At 53.4% G+C, this 14978-nt stretch overlaps 1 protein-coding gene across 2 annotated transcripts in view; it reads left to right on the top strand.

Moving 5' to 3' along the window:
- The window catches only part of GATA5 (GATA binding protein 5), a 16187-nt gene extending 2481 nt beyond the window's left edge, over positions 1-13706 (top strand). Inside the window, exons 1-8 of one of the 2 annotated variants that reach the window (XM_035344228.1) lie at positions 67-150; positions 1352-1400; positions 2101-2703; positions 4778-4944; positions 10384-10509; positions 11292-11379; positions 11971-12095; positions 12864-13706. In XM_035344228.1, the coding sequence (XP_035200119.1) occupies positions 2184-2703; positions 4778-4944; positions 10384-10509; positions 11292-11379; positions 11971-12095; positions 12864-13019 (1182 nt within the window). In that variant the 5' untranslated portion in view covers positions 67-150; positions 1352-1400; positions 2101-2183 and the 3' untranslated portion in view covers positions 13020-13706. Of the gene's footprint in view, positions 1-66; positions 151-1184; positions 1401-2100; positions 2704-4777; positions 4945-10383; positions 10510-11291; positions 11380-11970; positions 12096-12863 lie in introns of those variants that run through there. The other variant, XM_035344227.1, reaches the window with a different exon arrangement.
- The last annotated feature ends 1272 nt before the right edge of the window (positions 13707-14978 follow it).

The raw sequence follows: 14978 nt of genomic DNA, 5'->3' as shown, positions 1-14978 counted from the left end.
CAAAAAAAAAAAAAAAAAAAAAAAAAAAAAAAAAAAAAAAAAAAAAAGATAAGGCTGAAATGGTTTCCTCGCTCCGGGGGAGGCGACCGGCACCGCACCGGAGCAGAATTAAATCCGCCAAATTAGCTGGGCCATGCGGACAGCAGGGGTGTAAGTGTTGTTTGTTTTTTTTTTTTGGTTGGTTGTTTTTTTTCCTTCCTGCCGCCCCTTCTTGGGGTCGCGCCCACGGGGAAAATTAGGGAATAGTGGTTTATTTTTTATTTTATTTTACTTTATTTTTTGTCGTTTCTCGGCCTTCTGCGGGTCCCCGTCGCAAGGCCGGAGCCTCCCGGGCGGAGGCTCCAAGGAGGAGGCCCCGAACCCCCCGGGGGCACGGCCGCAGCCCTGTGAGGGAGCAGCCCGGGGCTGACAGGGCCCCGACGGGACGGTGTGGGGCCGGATAAATGTCCTGGGGCCGGGTAACTGCTCATAGGGCCGGATAGCTGCTCATGGGGCTCAGGACGGCTCTACACCGCCGGGAGGCGGCGAGCATCGCCCCAGCCTCGGCAGGGCATGGAGGGGTGAGAGAGAGACCCCCCCAGCCCTGGTACTACGGGGTTTTGGTGCAACGGGGAGAGGGAGAGCTCGCTGCGGGCACAAAACCCCCTCGCCACGTCCCCTGCGATCCGAAAACCCATATCGGAAAGCGTGCCGAGCCTTCCCCAGCCTCCGCCGGCGGCCGGTTCCTGCGGGAAACCGGGGTCGGACGAGGCGGGGGGGGGGACACACGGCACCCCCTCCTCGAAGAACCCCCCCCAAAAAAAACACCGGGGGAGCGGCAAAGCCGGGAGCCTCCCCCACCGGGAGGGGCAGGCGGTCCCCTCCATCCTTACTGGGGGATCAGCCGGGGGGGACCCCGGGGCCCCCCGGGGGGGGGTGGCGCGGCCGGGGGCGCCCAACCCCCCCCCCGCTGATCCCCCGCGGCGGGAGCGGAGCCTCCGGGCCTTACCCCGTCCCCCCCCCGGCGGGAGGAGCCCAACCCCTGCCGGGACCGGGGTTACCCCGCCGGCCGTCACGTGGGGCCCGGGCCCCGCCGTAAAGAGCCGCCGCCGCCGCCCCCGGCCGCCACTTCCCCGCCGGGCGCAGCCGGGGACGCACCCACGGGGGACGGACGGACGGACGGACGGGCAGACAGACAGAGAGAGAGAGGGAGGGACCGAGTGTGGGGGGGATAGCACCGGCCCCTTTCTGCTTAGAGGCCGCGGTTGTGGTTTTTCTCCCCTCTCCCGGAAAGTTTATTTTTTATTATTTTTATTATTTTTATTATTATTTTATTATTTTCCTGGGATTGCCCTGGATGGTCTGAGAGCAGCTTCATGCCCACCCGGCCATGCCCGGCTCCGCTCCCGGCCCGCTGCAATGTGAGTAAGTGTCCCGGAGGAGCGGCCCTGGGGGGGGGGTTCCGGGGGGGGATGCTTCTTTTTGGGGCCGGAGGTCCCCCGGCTCTGTGCGTCGCACGGGACTGTTTCGGGTCGCTTTATTTCGCTTTTCACCCAAAAGGGGGGGGCGCGGGGGGGGGGGGGGGGGCACCGGGGCTGCAGCCCGGCCCGCAGCTCTTTGCCCGCCAGGGCCCGGGGCTCGCTTCAGGCCCGGAGCTCGGAAAAAGACGGGAAGGGAAAGTTTTCGGTGGAGAAAAAAATGAAAAAAAAAAAAATGAAAAAAAGGGGGTTGTATTTGTTTTTTAAGGACCCTTGGAAATGCCGGGGCCGGGTGGACCACGGAGCGGGGGCCGGTTCACACCGGGGCTCTCGGCCTGGCACCGTGGGATGGAGGGGAACAGAGGGAAGTTTAACGGGGAATAATAATAATAATAATAATAATAATAATAAAAACCTAACTCAGCTCCCCTTCCCCCCAGCTTGAGGCAGGAGAGCAGAGCTTTTACAGTGGGGCCGGAGGCTCCAGGGATCCCAGTCCCACGGCCACCGGCCCGGGTATGGGGTCAGGGATGGGGATAGGGATAGGATCAGGGATGGGGATGAGGTTGGGGTCGGGGATGGGGACAGTTATGGGGCCGGGGCTCTGGCCTCGCTGAGCCGCGGCTCTGGGCTCTCCCTCCAGGTGCCTCTGAGTGAGCCCCTCGGCACCGTCGGGGCGCAGCCGGCCGGGCCCTGAGCAGCAGCCGCCGCCGCCGAGGACGGACCATGTATCAGGGGCTGGCCCTCGCCCCCAGCCATGGCCAGCCGGCTTACTCCCACGACTCCAGCAATTTCCTGCACTCGTCGGCCGGCTCGCCCGTCTACGTGCCCACCACCCGGGTGCCCTCCGTGCTGCAGACGCTGCCCTACCTGCAAGGCTGCGAGCCGCACCAGAGCCACCTCGGCAACCCCCCGGGCTGGGCGCAGAGCAGCGGCGAAGCCCCTTCCTTCAACGCCGGCAGCCCCCACCCGCCGTCGGGTTTCTCCTACCCCCACAGCCCCCCGGGCAGCAGCCCCCCGGGCCGCGACGGTGCCTACCAGGGGCCCCTGCTGCTGGCCGGCGGGGGCCGGGAGCAGTACGGCAATGCCTTGGTGCGCTCCGTCAACGGGTCCTACTCCAGCCCCTACCCTGCCTACGTGACCCCCGACATTCCTCCTTCCTGGACGGCCGGACACTTTGAGAGCAGCGTACTGCACAGCCTGCAGACGAGGCAGGCGGCTTTACCCGGCCGCAGGTCCACCTTCGGTAGGTCGCCGTCGCCCCTCACCGTCGCCTCCGGGCGTCCCCTTCCCGGTGAGGAAGGGCTCCGTGCGCCCCCCCGGTCCTTGGAGCATCCCCCAGCTCCGGGGTGAGCTGCCCCGACGGGAAAAAGAGGGAGAGGTTTTGGCTGGATGGAAAGATGGTCCGGGCATGGGGTGCGCGGCTGGCGGCCCCCAGACGGAGATGTTTTGTTTGTGTTGTGTGTGTGTTTGTGTTACACGGAGGGCAAAGAGCACGTTTCAAAGGAGAGCAATTCCCCCCGAGGACAGAGGAGCAGAGGCCGCTCGACACCCTCTTACCCCCTCCCTCCCCCCCCCCCCCGCGATATCTCCTTCCCACAATATCGACTTTGTGCCTGGGCTTCAATACTTACCCTTGTGTTTAAATTAGCGGGGCAGATTTATAGCTCCCTCCCTTTTAAGTAATTTATTGTGGTAAATGAGTTTATATTCGAACAGACTCTCGGTCTCCTAATTCGCCTTCGCCCAAACAGGTCCGCAGCTGCACCGCTCCGCGGCCTTTGGAGAGGCAGGGAAAGGCAGCCAGGCGTTGAACAATAAACCCCGCCACAATTCGTTTGCATCCACACCGCAGAGTCCTTTTAAACCCAGAGCCGAGCAAACAAAGTTTTCGGGTCTTGATGTAAAAGGACCCTCCGTGTGCGCGGTTTACAACCCCGGGAATATTTCCCCAGCCTCCTCCCGCGGTGCTTCGCAAAGCCCTTTAAAAGCCACTTCAAGATCTCAGCCGCGTTATCATCTTTACTGCGGTGAACCGAATTATCTTATCTTTACCCCAAGAACAAAGTAAAGCGGGGAGACAGCCCCCTCCCCGCCGAGCTGCCTCCCCGGCTCGGCTTTTCCTCCCACGCCGGAGATGCTCGGGAGCCGTTGGTTTCCCAGATTTTCTCTTTGTCTCGGAAAATCCGTTGTGTTGTGCGGGGACGAATCGCCCCGGTCCTGCCGAGGGAGGTGATGGCGCAGAAAAACCTTCTACGCTTTGAATTTGCTGGTTTGGGACCTGGAATAGAGACTGCCGTTCTCTCTGCCGTTTATTTTTGCTCTTGAATAGTGTAAACCGCTCTTAAGTAGCGTAAACTATTCTTTTCTTTCATTTAATGAGTGATTGCGACCTTTTTCATTTTTTTTTTTTTTACTTTATATATATATATATATTTCAATTTATTTTTCGTTTTTTGTTTTGGCATTTTTTTCCCCCCGTTGGATCATTTTTAATACGATCGCAGATAAAGAGAGAAAAAAAAAAAAAAAAAAAGTATTTCTTTTTAGAAGAAAATAACTTTCGGGACTAAGGAAATTATTTCAAAGCGAGAAAGAAAAGCGGCAGGAGGAAAGAGCCCGACCCGAGCCCCTCGGTTGCGCCCCGGGCTGCCCGTTCACAGCGCAGCGGCGCTGGGGCCGGGGGCCCCCGGGCACCGTGCTGGGGCCGGGCGGCTCCGAGATTTCCTCGGAGAGGGGAAGAAAAGTCCGGAGGAGCCTGGCTACAGCGGGTTTGGGGCCGGGAGAGGCTTCCCGGTGCTCCTGGGCGCTGCGCGGAGCCGGGTGCGGAGCCGCGGGTGCTGCGCGGATGGAGCCCCGGGCGCCCTGACACCAGCCGGGGAGCACCGCGCCTCGCTGGAGATAGGGAAAAGCCCCCCGTTTTTGTCTCTCCTCCCCACTTTATTATCCCCGTGGTGTTCATTAAAAATAGTTTTACCTCCCGGGCTGCGCCCTGCGTGGGGATAACGCCGCGGATGGGCTCCCTGCCTCTTCCTATCCCCCAGACAGCTCAGCTCTGCTCAGGGTTTTTTGGGGTGGCAATGGGGGATTGTGCTCACTTTGAGCAAATATTGAAAGGTGAGGGTGTGGGGGGAAATAAAGGACTTTCTTCTATGCTATGCAAGGTGGAGGCAAGCTCCCAGCAGGCAGGGATTCTCACTTGCAGAGGAGCAGGGGGGCAAAGAGAATTAGGGACCCTTTATTTCAAAGTCCCCACGTCGCAGGTGGCATGGTGTGGTGGGCATGGCTCCTGACCCGCGTGCCTTGGGTCTCTCTTCCAGAGTATCTGGAGGAGTTCCCCGGGGACGGCCGGGAGTGCGTGAACTGTGGGGCCATGTCCACGCCGCTCTGGAGGAAGGATGGCACCGGGCACTACCTGTGCAACGCCTGCGGGCTCTACCACAAAATGAACGGCATCAACCGGCCGCTCAAGCCACAGAAGAGGCTGGTAAGAGGGACAGATCCCCTGCTGTACCCGGGGGTGGATGGAGGGCAGGATCCGGGGGGCTGGTGCTGGTGCCCACGCTGTCAGGATCTCTGTGTTAGGGCCTGTTTGAGACTCAGTCCTCCCATGGATTAAATGCCGTCAGTGCCAGCCGGAGCCCCTTGTCACAGGTCAGAGTGAGGAGGAGATGAGTGAAGCTGTGGGAAATGTTGCTCTGGCATGGCTGGTGGCTGGTGTGGAGGTGGGGGAGCGGGGACTGGAGGGGTCCCAGGCTGTGCTGCAGCCCAGCAAGGCTGGACATCCCTGCCTGTGGTCTGGGGATGTGGGGGATCTGCGAGCTTCTCCCAGCCCCGTTCCTACCATGGACACTTTGCTTTCTTTCTATGACAATAATTGTTTTGTCCTAGTTCTTCATGTAGCCTCACAGGGTCTAGGCAGAGTAGCTGAAGAGGAGGCAGGGCTGCGAGGGGAGCAGGATGGGGCCCAGATACCATGCCTGGAGCCCTGCGCTCCTCAGGGAGGATTTGGGCTTTGGTAGTTCCCAGTTTCTCTGCAGGTTAAAGCAGTAATTCCCCCTACATCGTGGTATTGGGCTTCCCCTAATTGGGATCTCATCGTGAGAGACGACAGGCACCTCCTTTTTTTGTACAATCGCTTTGGGATGTTTAAATTTGGTGGTAACAGTTTTGGTTTCAGAGCCTGTCATCAGAAGCAGTCATTACAAACAGGATGTTTGTCTGAGCCGTGCTGGGGAACAGCTGGGAGTTCCTTTTGCTTTCACTCTGGGTGTATTCCTGCAGTTATTTCGTGTGTTGCAAAACAACAAATTGCTAGCAGTAACCCAAGAGTGGCAAGTTTTAGTGTAAAAAAATCATAAGAAACAAATTTGGGATTGAATAAATGGTTCATTCTGATTTTGATCCTGGAATTTTGACTCTATTTGCAAAATGAAATGAGCAGCGGCTCCACAGAAAATCACACTGTTTTGTTCCATGCTGTAACAACAGGTCACCAAAATCGATGTGTTTCTGTGAAACATTTTCAATTATCCTGCAGGATTTGCCCATCTCGCCAAAACATTCCTGGTCTCTTTTAATGTAATTACATTAAACCTGCACCCTCAAATCTCCCCTGAGCTGCAAATCTCAGGTACGCTGCTGATTTCTTCAGATATCAGATATCTTCAAATATGAGCTGTGTATTTAAATACTGGTGCAAAAGCTTAAATCAAACTCTGCATTTCGGAGACTGGCATCAAAATGCGGCTCTGCCTGAATTTCACAGGCTCTTTAGAGCAGCTTTTCCCCAAGGCTCTGGGACAGGTCTCGCTGTTACTTGGTATTTTACTTCAGTGCATGGGAAGGGAGCCGGCCCCTTTGCACGCCTGCTGTGATGGTGGCGAGGCTGCGGCTGGAGCGGTGCCGGCACCTCCCCGCGGGGCTGGTTGCCTTGCCCGACGGCACACGGCAGCACTTGGGGTCCCCAAGCCCCCTGCCTGCTCCTCTGTAACTGATGTCACGGCCCCATCAGTAGCAGCTGTGAGGCATTTTTTTAGTAAACATTTCAGCTGTGTTTTCTAGTGGAGAACGCTGGTTCACAGAATTAGGACTGCTGGCTCGTCCCGGTGAAACAATTATCAAAGCATTTCCAACTGTTCTATTATTTCAGCTATCAATACAATGATAAGGCCCACGTGAAACGGCTGATATTCTTATCCAGGGGAAACATTTCAGTGAGGTAGAAATACCTGATGGGATTTTGTTTTATGGAAAAGAGAAGGGGCTGCATTTTTGACTTTCCATCCTGACTTTGAAACAAAATATTTCAAAATCTCGGATTTTTCCAAGGTTTTGAAATGCCGTTTTGCAACAAGTTGTGCTCCATCAGAGGAAGGAGGGCCCATTGCTGATGGATAAGAGTGTGCCAGGCATTTTCTGCAAACCCACTACCCAGGGACCTACCTGTCTTTGGGATGTTTCTCCCCCCCGTATCATTTCCACTGCCGGGAATGGTTTGGATCACCATCCCCGCGTAACCCCACCCGCGCGGGCAGGGCGGGAGCGCACAGTGCAGGAACAATGAGCCAGGCTGTTTCACAATGCCATGAAATAGAGGCACAGAGAGGAAAAACGGTGCCTTTCGGCCTTTACGTTATGACCTTTGTTCTGTAGGCAGGCGCTGCGCCGCGGTTGTTCTGACTTCTGTGTTCACAAAGCAAGTCCCTGGCAAATGCAACGTGGCACATGAGACCCCGCGGGGATGACGTCCTGCGGCTTGGTAGCTCTCAGCCTCCTTGTGCATGGGACAGGGCCAGCAGCAGCAGTGCAGTTTCCAGTTCATTTTTTCTTTTTCTTTTTGTTTTTTTTTTTTTGTTTGTTTGTGATAAGGGCAGCATCCTCTAGGCAGCAGGGACAGCTGTTTAGCTGTTTTGCTACAGCCTGCCTCTGGAACGCAAAGCACTGTGGCTTTCAGCAGAAAGGATTTACCTTAGAGGAGGATGAGAGCAGCGCTTTGTTTTAGGCTCTTTTCTAGCCAAAGTTTCTCAGCATTTTTCACAGGATACCTTAGGCCCAGTCCCAAAACCTGGATCACTTTTACCATCCCAAAGCAACCCCTGGAGCTGGATGGCTCCACTCTTGTGCATGAAATTCCCCCAATGTTAGGAGCAGAGCTGCAGCTCGTGGTGCTGCGGAGGGCAGATGCAGCAGCCATCCTGTGCTCAGCAGCTCCCACATCATCCTGAGATGGAGGACTATTCTGGAAGCTAAATTTTCAGTGTTTGTGGTTTTTTGTTTATCTGTTTGTTTGTTTTGTTTTGTATTGTGGTGTTTGAGTTTGTTTGTTTGTTTTTCCAGGCTGTCCTTTTTTATAGTTTGCAATACATGGGTTTGGTGATGCTTTTGGGGAAGGTGGACATGGGACTGATCACAGCCCTGGTGCAATCTGCTGGGATCACAGAGCCGTGCAGTGTTCATGGTTCATGTTTTGACTTTCTCCTGGCCATCATTTCCTGTGGTTCGCTTCTCCTCCGAGGTGCCCAGAGCCACAACAGCAAGTCTGTATCTCAGACAATGCTGCTGCTTGTGGCTCTGAGCCTTGGAGCTGCCTGCTTCCAGGAGCTGAGCAGGGGAATCTCAGCACACTTTGCTGCAGCCTCTTTCCTACCAACATCAGCTCCCCTCTGTCCTGCTGGCGAGGGGGACCGACAAGCCTCAATTAAACCTGGAGGTTCAGAGGCTTCTTTTCCCCTGTGAAACCCCGTGCTTTGTTCTCCACTTCTGAAAAGCAGGCAAAGCAAAGTCCCTTATGGCTTTGGGCCTCCCCCTCGGAGGGACTTGCCCTGCTGGCCCCAAAGTTTTCAGGCTGCCCAAGCAGCGCCCACACGGGGCTGATTCAATAGGCACTGGCTCCCGATTCCTCGAGCTTATCGGCAGCACTTGGCTGTCAAGCCCGGTCCATGAGGAGTTTTTGTTTGAGTGTACGGTGCATTTGTATAAATAAACACTGGAGCACAATGTTGAAGTCAACAACTTCCTAGACAAGGTCAGAGTGGTACAAAGACAGAGGGGTGGAGGCAGGCAGCAATGCGCTTTCTTTTAAGGGAACTGCTGGGAAACCAGCAATAACATATTGTACCTTCGTCCTTCAGTGAGCAAAAGTAGCCTTGACTGTCTCTTTCTTGCCAGACTGGCAAGCTGTGGTGTAGGGCCAGGTTCTCACAGGGTTTCTAGGTTTTAAATTGTGATGTCTGCCCATGGAGGATGGCCTCTGCTGTGCTGCGCTCTGCAGGGAGGAGGCAGCCCACAAAGCACAGCGCAGAAGATGCAGGCAGAGGCGGGCACTGATGCCCCAGCAGACAGCACAATGTTTTGTGACAACAGGACAGCACGTTCCTTCCTCCCAGGGGCTGCCCAGAAATTTCGGGGCTTTCCAAAGTGCTTTGCATTGGCCTTCCTCCATCCGCAGGTGCTGACAGCTCTCACCAGCCCCTGCCGGGCACCGATACCGCAGGGCTGAGCTCCTCCAAATTCCCCCTCGTGCCTGTGGCACCCCTGGGGCTGAGGTCCCTGCTGGTTGCAGGGATGAATGGCCCAGCCCTGGTAGCTGAAAAGCTTCAAGAAAGCTCTGTAACTGGTCCAGGATTTTGCTGTGGCACCGTGTCCTATGTTACGGACAAGAATTGCTGTAAAAACCTCCTCTGTGCCAAGCTTGTCCATTCACAGCTCAGCATATTATTATTTTTGCCTGGTTATTTCTTGGAAAGCAAATCATTTTCCAAGCAATGCCATTACTTGCAAATAGTTGCTGAGACCTCTTTGCAACCAGTGAATCAAAGCCTGGGCATGTCGCTCGTGTCTCTTGAAACTCAAAGCTGATCTCTGACTGCTAACCTTGTAAAAACATTTCATTTTTATCCCGACACACCCCACTTCATTCATCATATTGATCAGTTACGATATCAAGCGGTAATGGAAAAATAAACAAACAGGGAGTTCATTATTGCCTGCATCACCTATCATCTGTCTTTGAGACGAACCAAAGTGATTTTTCTCAGTGCTGAAGAATGTATTCAAATACCTGAATGTGCAGGGTCTGTGATATTACTTACGTCGCTGGTATCTTTGTATGTCCTGAAGCCTCTTATTAAAATAGTTAAAATGTGAAGAGTTAAGAGACATTAAAATGAAGTGCTATTAAGCTGACAAGTGTGGATATAGAGACCTGTGAATTTTCAGTGGCTCAGAGTACAGTTGTCAGAAATCAGCTTGCAGCTTCTGCCAGAATATTTTCCTTCTTCCTTTCGAAATGCTACTGTTTCGGAGCCAGCAATCACTGCGCTCACAAAGTATGTAATTAGTTAATGTTTGCACAGTGTTCCTGTAGCCAGTCATGGAACAGATTATCTGGGAGACGTGCAGGGAAAACCCTCCTTGTCCCATCACGGGCCAGTTCAGCTTGGTTCTGCTCAGCTCAGCCAATTGATTCCAGTGTCTTAAAGCAGAGATTAATTGGGACGTTGCTAACTTTAGTGGTAGCTCTGAGTGCAGAAGAACAGAAATAAAGTTCAGTTAAAGCAACAGCAGTGTTCTGCAGCAGCCATTGGAGTGCTGAAGGCTTGGCAGGTATTTTCCTTGTCTTTCCCTAAGTCTCCTGGACAGGAGTGCTCTGTGCTGAGATCTGATTGCGTCCAGCTCACTTGTTGGGAGTTTGTGAAAAGGATCGGGAGGACATTTGCCAGGTTTATTGAGCTCAATAAATGAAGCTCTTGCAAATTAGAGTGTTCATATTTGAATGGAATTTCTTTCTGAATTTGGCTATCTTTCGTGCTTCATGTTTTCCAGGAAAGCATTGTAAATGGGGGTTTTATTTTTGTAGGAAAGGAAACCTTCCAATTTGTCATTTCTGTGTGTGCACTCACGCGTTTGTTTGCTTGCCTTTAAGTCTTCATCCAGACGTGCTGGGCTATGTTGCACTAACTGCCACACAACCAACACCACCCTCTGGAGAAGGAACGCCGAAGGGGAGCCCGTCTGCAACGCCTGCGGGTTGTACATGAAGCTCCACGGGGTGAGGAGTGCGTGTGTGGCGCGAGGGACACGAGGGGTGCGGGGATCCCCCCAGCAGGGCTGGGAAACCGCGGCTGGAGGGGACAGCCTCTAGAGCAGTGGAAGTGGAACACATTTAGGAGGTAGCTGTAGAAGAGATTTCTGGCACTGCATGGCTTTTAGTTGGCTTGTTTGCCAAGAGTTACTCTAAATAAATAAATAAATAAATAAAAGCCCACCAGACTCCAGTAGCTGGGGACTGAAGCTCCCCAAACACAGACAGGACACAAGGGGCATTTCTCTGCTAGGTGGGGTACTTAAGCGATGTGTAAATGATGCTAAAGAGTCTGCCTGGAGGTTGGCTGATAACATTCAGCCACAGAGGATGAGAACTGTCGGTAACATGCCCATGATCCAAGAGGAGTCTTCATCCCTCCTCGCAGGCCTCTTCAAGCTTCTGCCATAAGGGTTCAAGTCCCTCTGTCCCATGACTGCTCCCTCTGAGTCCTGTAGGCCCCAGCTGTCGGAGCAATTTAGTAGGGCCCTGTCATAGAGGTCACCAATAAATCAGGAAAAGGAAAATAGGAAATAAAGGAAAAAACAAAATTTGTGGGAAAGCCTTAGCTGTTAGCCTTATACATCTTCCAGCCAAGGCCTGTCGCAGAGAAAAATAGCACTCAGTGAAGGACAAGGACTTTAGGTGCTTTGCATGAAGTACAGCATGTAAATAGGAAGGCAACACGTGTGTGGGAAGGAGCTGAGTAAAATACAATATTAATGATTCCAAACTTTATGAATGTCAAGGTACCACGACCTCTGGCCATGAAAAAGGAAAGCATCCAGACAAGGAAAAGGAAGCCTAAAAACATTACCAAAGGCAAAACCTCAACAGGTATAGTACTTCTACCATCCGTCCCGGGGCTTAGGGCACAGTTCATCTCATCAGTGCTCATTCTGCAAGAAACTGTGATTAGGAGAAAATCATATTGGGATTTTTTTTCCCTGATGACTGCTTTAGCTATAGGGCCTTCTTTTAAACACAGCCCTCAAGTGAGAGGAGAATGTGGGGTGGGAAACCTCATTGGTGTCACGTCCCTACAGGGATCCCATGTGCTGTGGGCACCCAGTTCCAGCCCCGCAGCACCTGGGTTCCAGCAGGTCTGAGCTACAGCGGGCAATGACAAAAGATAAGGGCTGGGAGTGGAGTGGTTAGGAGTTAGGGGGAGGGTTTGTGACACATTGGGCATCTGCCCCTCTGGCCTGTGCAAGGACCCGTATGGCCAGGCTGGGAATGGGATCTCCTCCTCCTCCATCAGCATCGTGGCAGCCAAATATGAAGCCTTACCCTGGTGGAGACGAGGTGGAGAAAGAAAGCAGCAGTCATGCTATATGATGTGATGCTAGATATTACGATATAGATCCCTTAAGGGCAGATTTTTGCCCGTCATTATTTCTTCATCATCCTGTGCTCGTTGTCCTGCAGGATCTACAACTTCGGCCACGAACTCCCCTTCTTCCATTACGAACTCAGACAGCACGGTCACTTTAAAGTCCGAGCCCAGCACGACCTCGCAGTATCCCGGACAAGCCATTGTGGCAGTGTCCCAGGTAAGGCACTGGCACTGTCACCCGCTGGGGTGGGTGCTCCACCTGCCTCCGTAATTGCTGAGGACCTTGGTGAGGCAGAGCAATTTCCTAATTGCACTGAGGGGCTGCCAAGTGAGCTGCAACCCTGTGGAGTTGGTGGGATTAGCCCTGGGTGGAAACCTCTGTAGTTCTTAAAAAAAATTGCCTGGCCATATATTATCTGTGCTTTATAGCCCTGAGTGCTTAAGAGACTCCTGAGGGCAAGCTCACACTTTTGCTGTGAGGATTTACTGGACAGGGTGCTATTTCGGCTCTGTGGGGGAAAAATGGCTCTAAGTCATCCCACAGGTGGACATTTTGTGCCCTATGTTATCTCTGTGCGGGGTCTAAGCCCCCTTGAGCTGGACAGGCATGCAGGGGGACCTCAGCCCCAGAGTCTGAGCACCAGGCACTGTGCCATGGGAGAGATTTTTTGGCTGAAACAGGTAAATCTGATTTGCGCTGCGCTCTTAAAAAATAGACATGTGCCTAGAGATGTCTGAGCTGGACACATTCAGTCAATAAATAACGGGCTGGCCCTGGGATGCCTTCTCCCTGCCTGCTGCTGGCTGGGCTGGGGACAGAGCATTTCTCGTGGCCAGCCTCCGACACACTGGATGAGCCTCAGGGATAAGACACCGTGTTTGTAACCTATCACCATCCTACCACTGCATCAGGATAAGCAGGAAAAATGTATAAGGAGAATTGTAGCAGGCTTTCTCATGGCTTCCCCCTTCCCTCCCTGGGCAGGCGCAGAGCCAGTCAGACGAAGCGTTGGCCGGCGGCCACGGCGAGTTCAAATTCGAGCCCGAGGACTACCCCTTCTCCCCCAGCAGCATGGCCCCGCAGCCGGGGCTGAGCGTGCCGCTGCGGCAGGACTCCTGGTGCGCCCTGGCGCTCGCTTAAACCCCCCTGGGGCCACCAGCCCGGGCACCGCGCGTGCGGCTCGCCCCGCCGGGAGGACACTGGCTGCCCCGGCACGCCCCGACCGCCGTGGGACAGGTTTCTCTCAGAGGACATGGGTGAAAAATGCCAGCTGGATGAGGCAGCCAGAGAGCTCTTCCTCGGCCGAAGCAACCCAGAGCAGCCTCCCCAAGGCTGCCTCCGTGTTCCCCGGGAAAGCCTTCCTCCTTTGAGATGCAACTGGCAAATAAATGCATCCCAGAATCTATGTTTATTCACAGTGATTTCTCCCTCCTATGACTCCTCTGTGTGCAATTTATTCCACTTTCCAATAAAGACTGTAATAACGTGGCACCAAATAACTTAATTTTATTAAAATGTAAACTGCGTGGCCTCCCTTCTGTTTTATTGGCCACAATGGGGAGAAGAAAAAAAAAAAAAAGAAAGAAAAAAAAAAAAAGCAATGGTTGTTTTGAACATTTACTGTTTTATATTAAAAATGATCATCTCTATAGAGTGTTAGCTTCTGAAGCATTTAGTGTATCAACACCGAGCTGATGAGTCATACATGAAATAAACACGCCGCTCTTCCCGTCCCAGTTCCAAACAAGGATTTTTTATTATTATTATTTTAGGCAAACCACATGACAAAAATGGTCAAAACCTCCCAGTAATAAAAGAATACTGAAATGTTGTTTTTCTTTTGTATTTCCTGATTGTTTTCAATATTGCCAATTCTAAACATTACAAAATCAGAATCGGTCTTCCAAAAGTTAAGAAAAAGGCTCAAGGAACTGAAAAATAAACGCTGTGTTGGAGGTACTTTCTGTTTGCATCCAGTTTCGGGCATGTTTTGAATGAAAGATTTCCATTTTGGCTGTGCAGAGATTCCGTTTCCACTTTTTAAGGAAAGCCTAGCAGGAATTAATTTCTTGGAGCTGAGTTACAGCAGAAGATCAGTGGTGCAAAACCCACTTCCACACTTCTAAAAGCTGGCACCAGCACATGTCTGCAGCGGTGCTGGGCACCTGGGGGTCATCTCACCTTCTCTGAGCCCCTTCTTTCTGAGCAGTTATTGATAGGATCACATCAGCACTGCTGAGGGCTTGGTGCAGGCTTTGGGGTTAGGCTTTAAGTGGGGTGGTGGGAGGACAGGGGGCTCGCAGCTGCCCCGGGGAGGTGGGCGATGGGAGAAACGCTCTGCTGGGGGCCCTGAGCAGCCTGGGGTGAGGAGAGGACGGCAGCAAGCGGGGGAGATGGGTGGGAAATGAAGGGGGAGTGAGGTCATGGAGTTACGTCTGAGGCCTGCTTTATTTGTTATTTCTAAATAAAAACCCCAGCCTGGCTGGACAGCTATTTATGGCCAGGAAGCCGTCAAGTAATAGTTCCTTAATATAGAAGTTGACCTGTCCAGGGCTTCCTGGAGCAACTCTTCCTCTTGTCAGAAGAGATGGATCGCTTGATTTTTATTATAAACAGCTAAAGACGATCGGGGAGAGTGAAATCTGGCATTGGGTCGCAACTCATCCGAGATGGAGGAGGGTGCTTGCCCCCGTCAGCCCTTGCTGGGGGAGAGCAGATGCTCCAGGCACCCAGCAGGATTGGTCCCCTCAGACACTGCCAGAGCTTGGCGGTGACCTCTGCGGCCACACTGTGGCTCTGTGTGGGCACAGGGGGTTCAACCCATCCTTTTAGCAAAGCCCATGGATGAAAGCTACCTCCGAGGGGTTTCCTTGTGCCTCCAGAGTCTCAGTAGTGGCTTGCATCAAGCCAAGCCCAGGGATGTCACGGAGGAGCACCCAGACCCGCTGCCCACTGCGTGTTTGCACGGCAGGCTCTCGGTGCTGCTCTGCATCCCCACCGTTTGTTTTTCCACTCCTTGGGCTGCCAATACCCACAGCACAGCCACGTGCAGCCCCGCAGTGAACAAGCCAGCAGCCTTCTCCCAGCTTCCTGGCTTCC

This window comes from Oxyura jamaicensis, chromosome 20, assembly GCF_011077185.1.
Source record: "Oxyura jamaicensis isolate SHBP4307 breed ruddy duck chromosome 20, BPBGC_Ojam_1.0, whole genome shotgun sequence".
NCBI lineage: Eukaryota > Metazoa > Chordata > Aves > Anseriformes > Anatidae > Oxyura > Oxyura jamaicensis.
The sequence above is the reverse complement of the archived record's forward strand: the minus strand, read 5'-3'. Positions and strand labels throughout refer to the sequence as shown.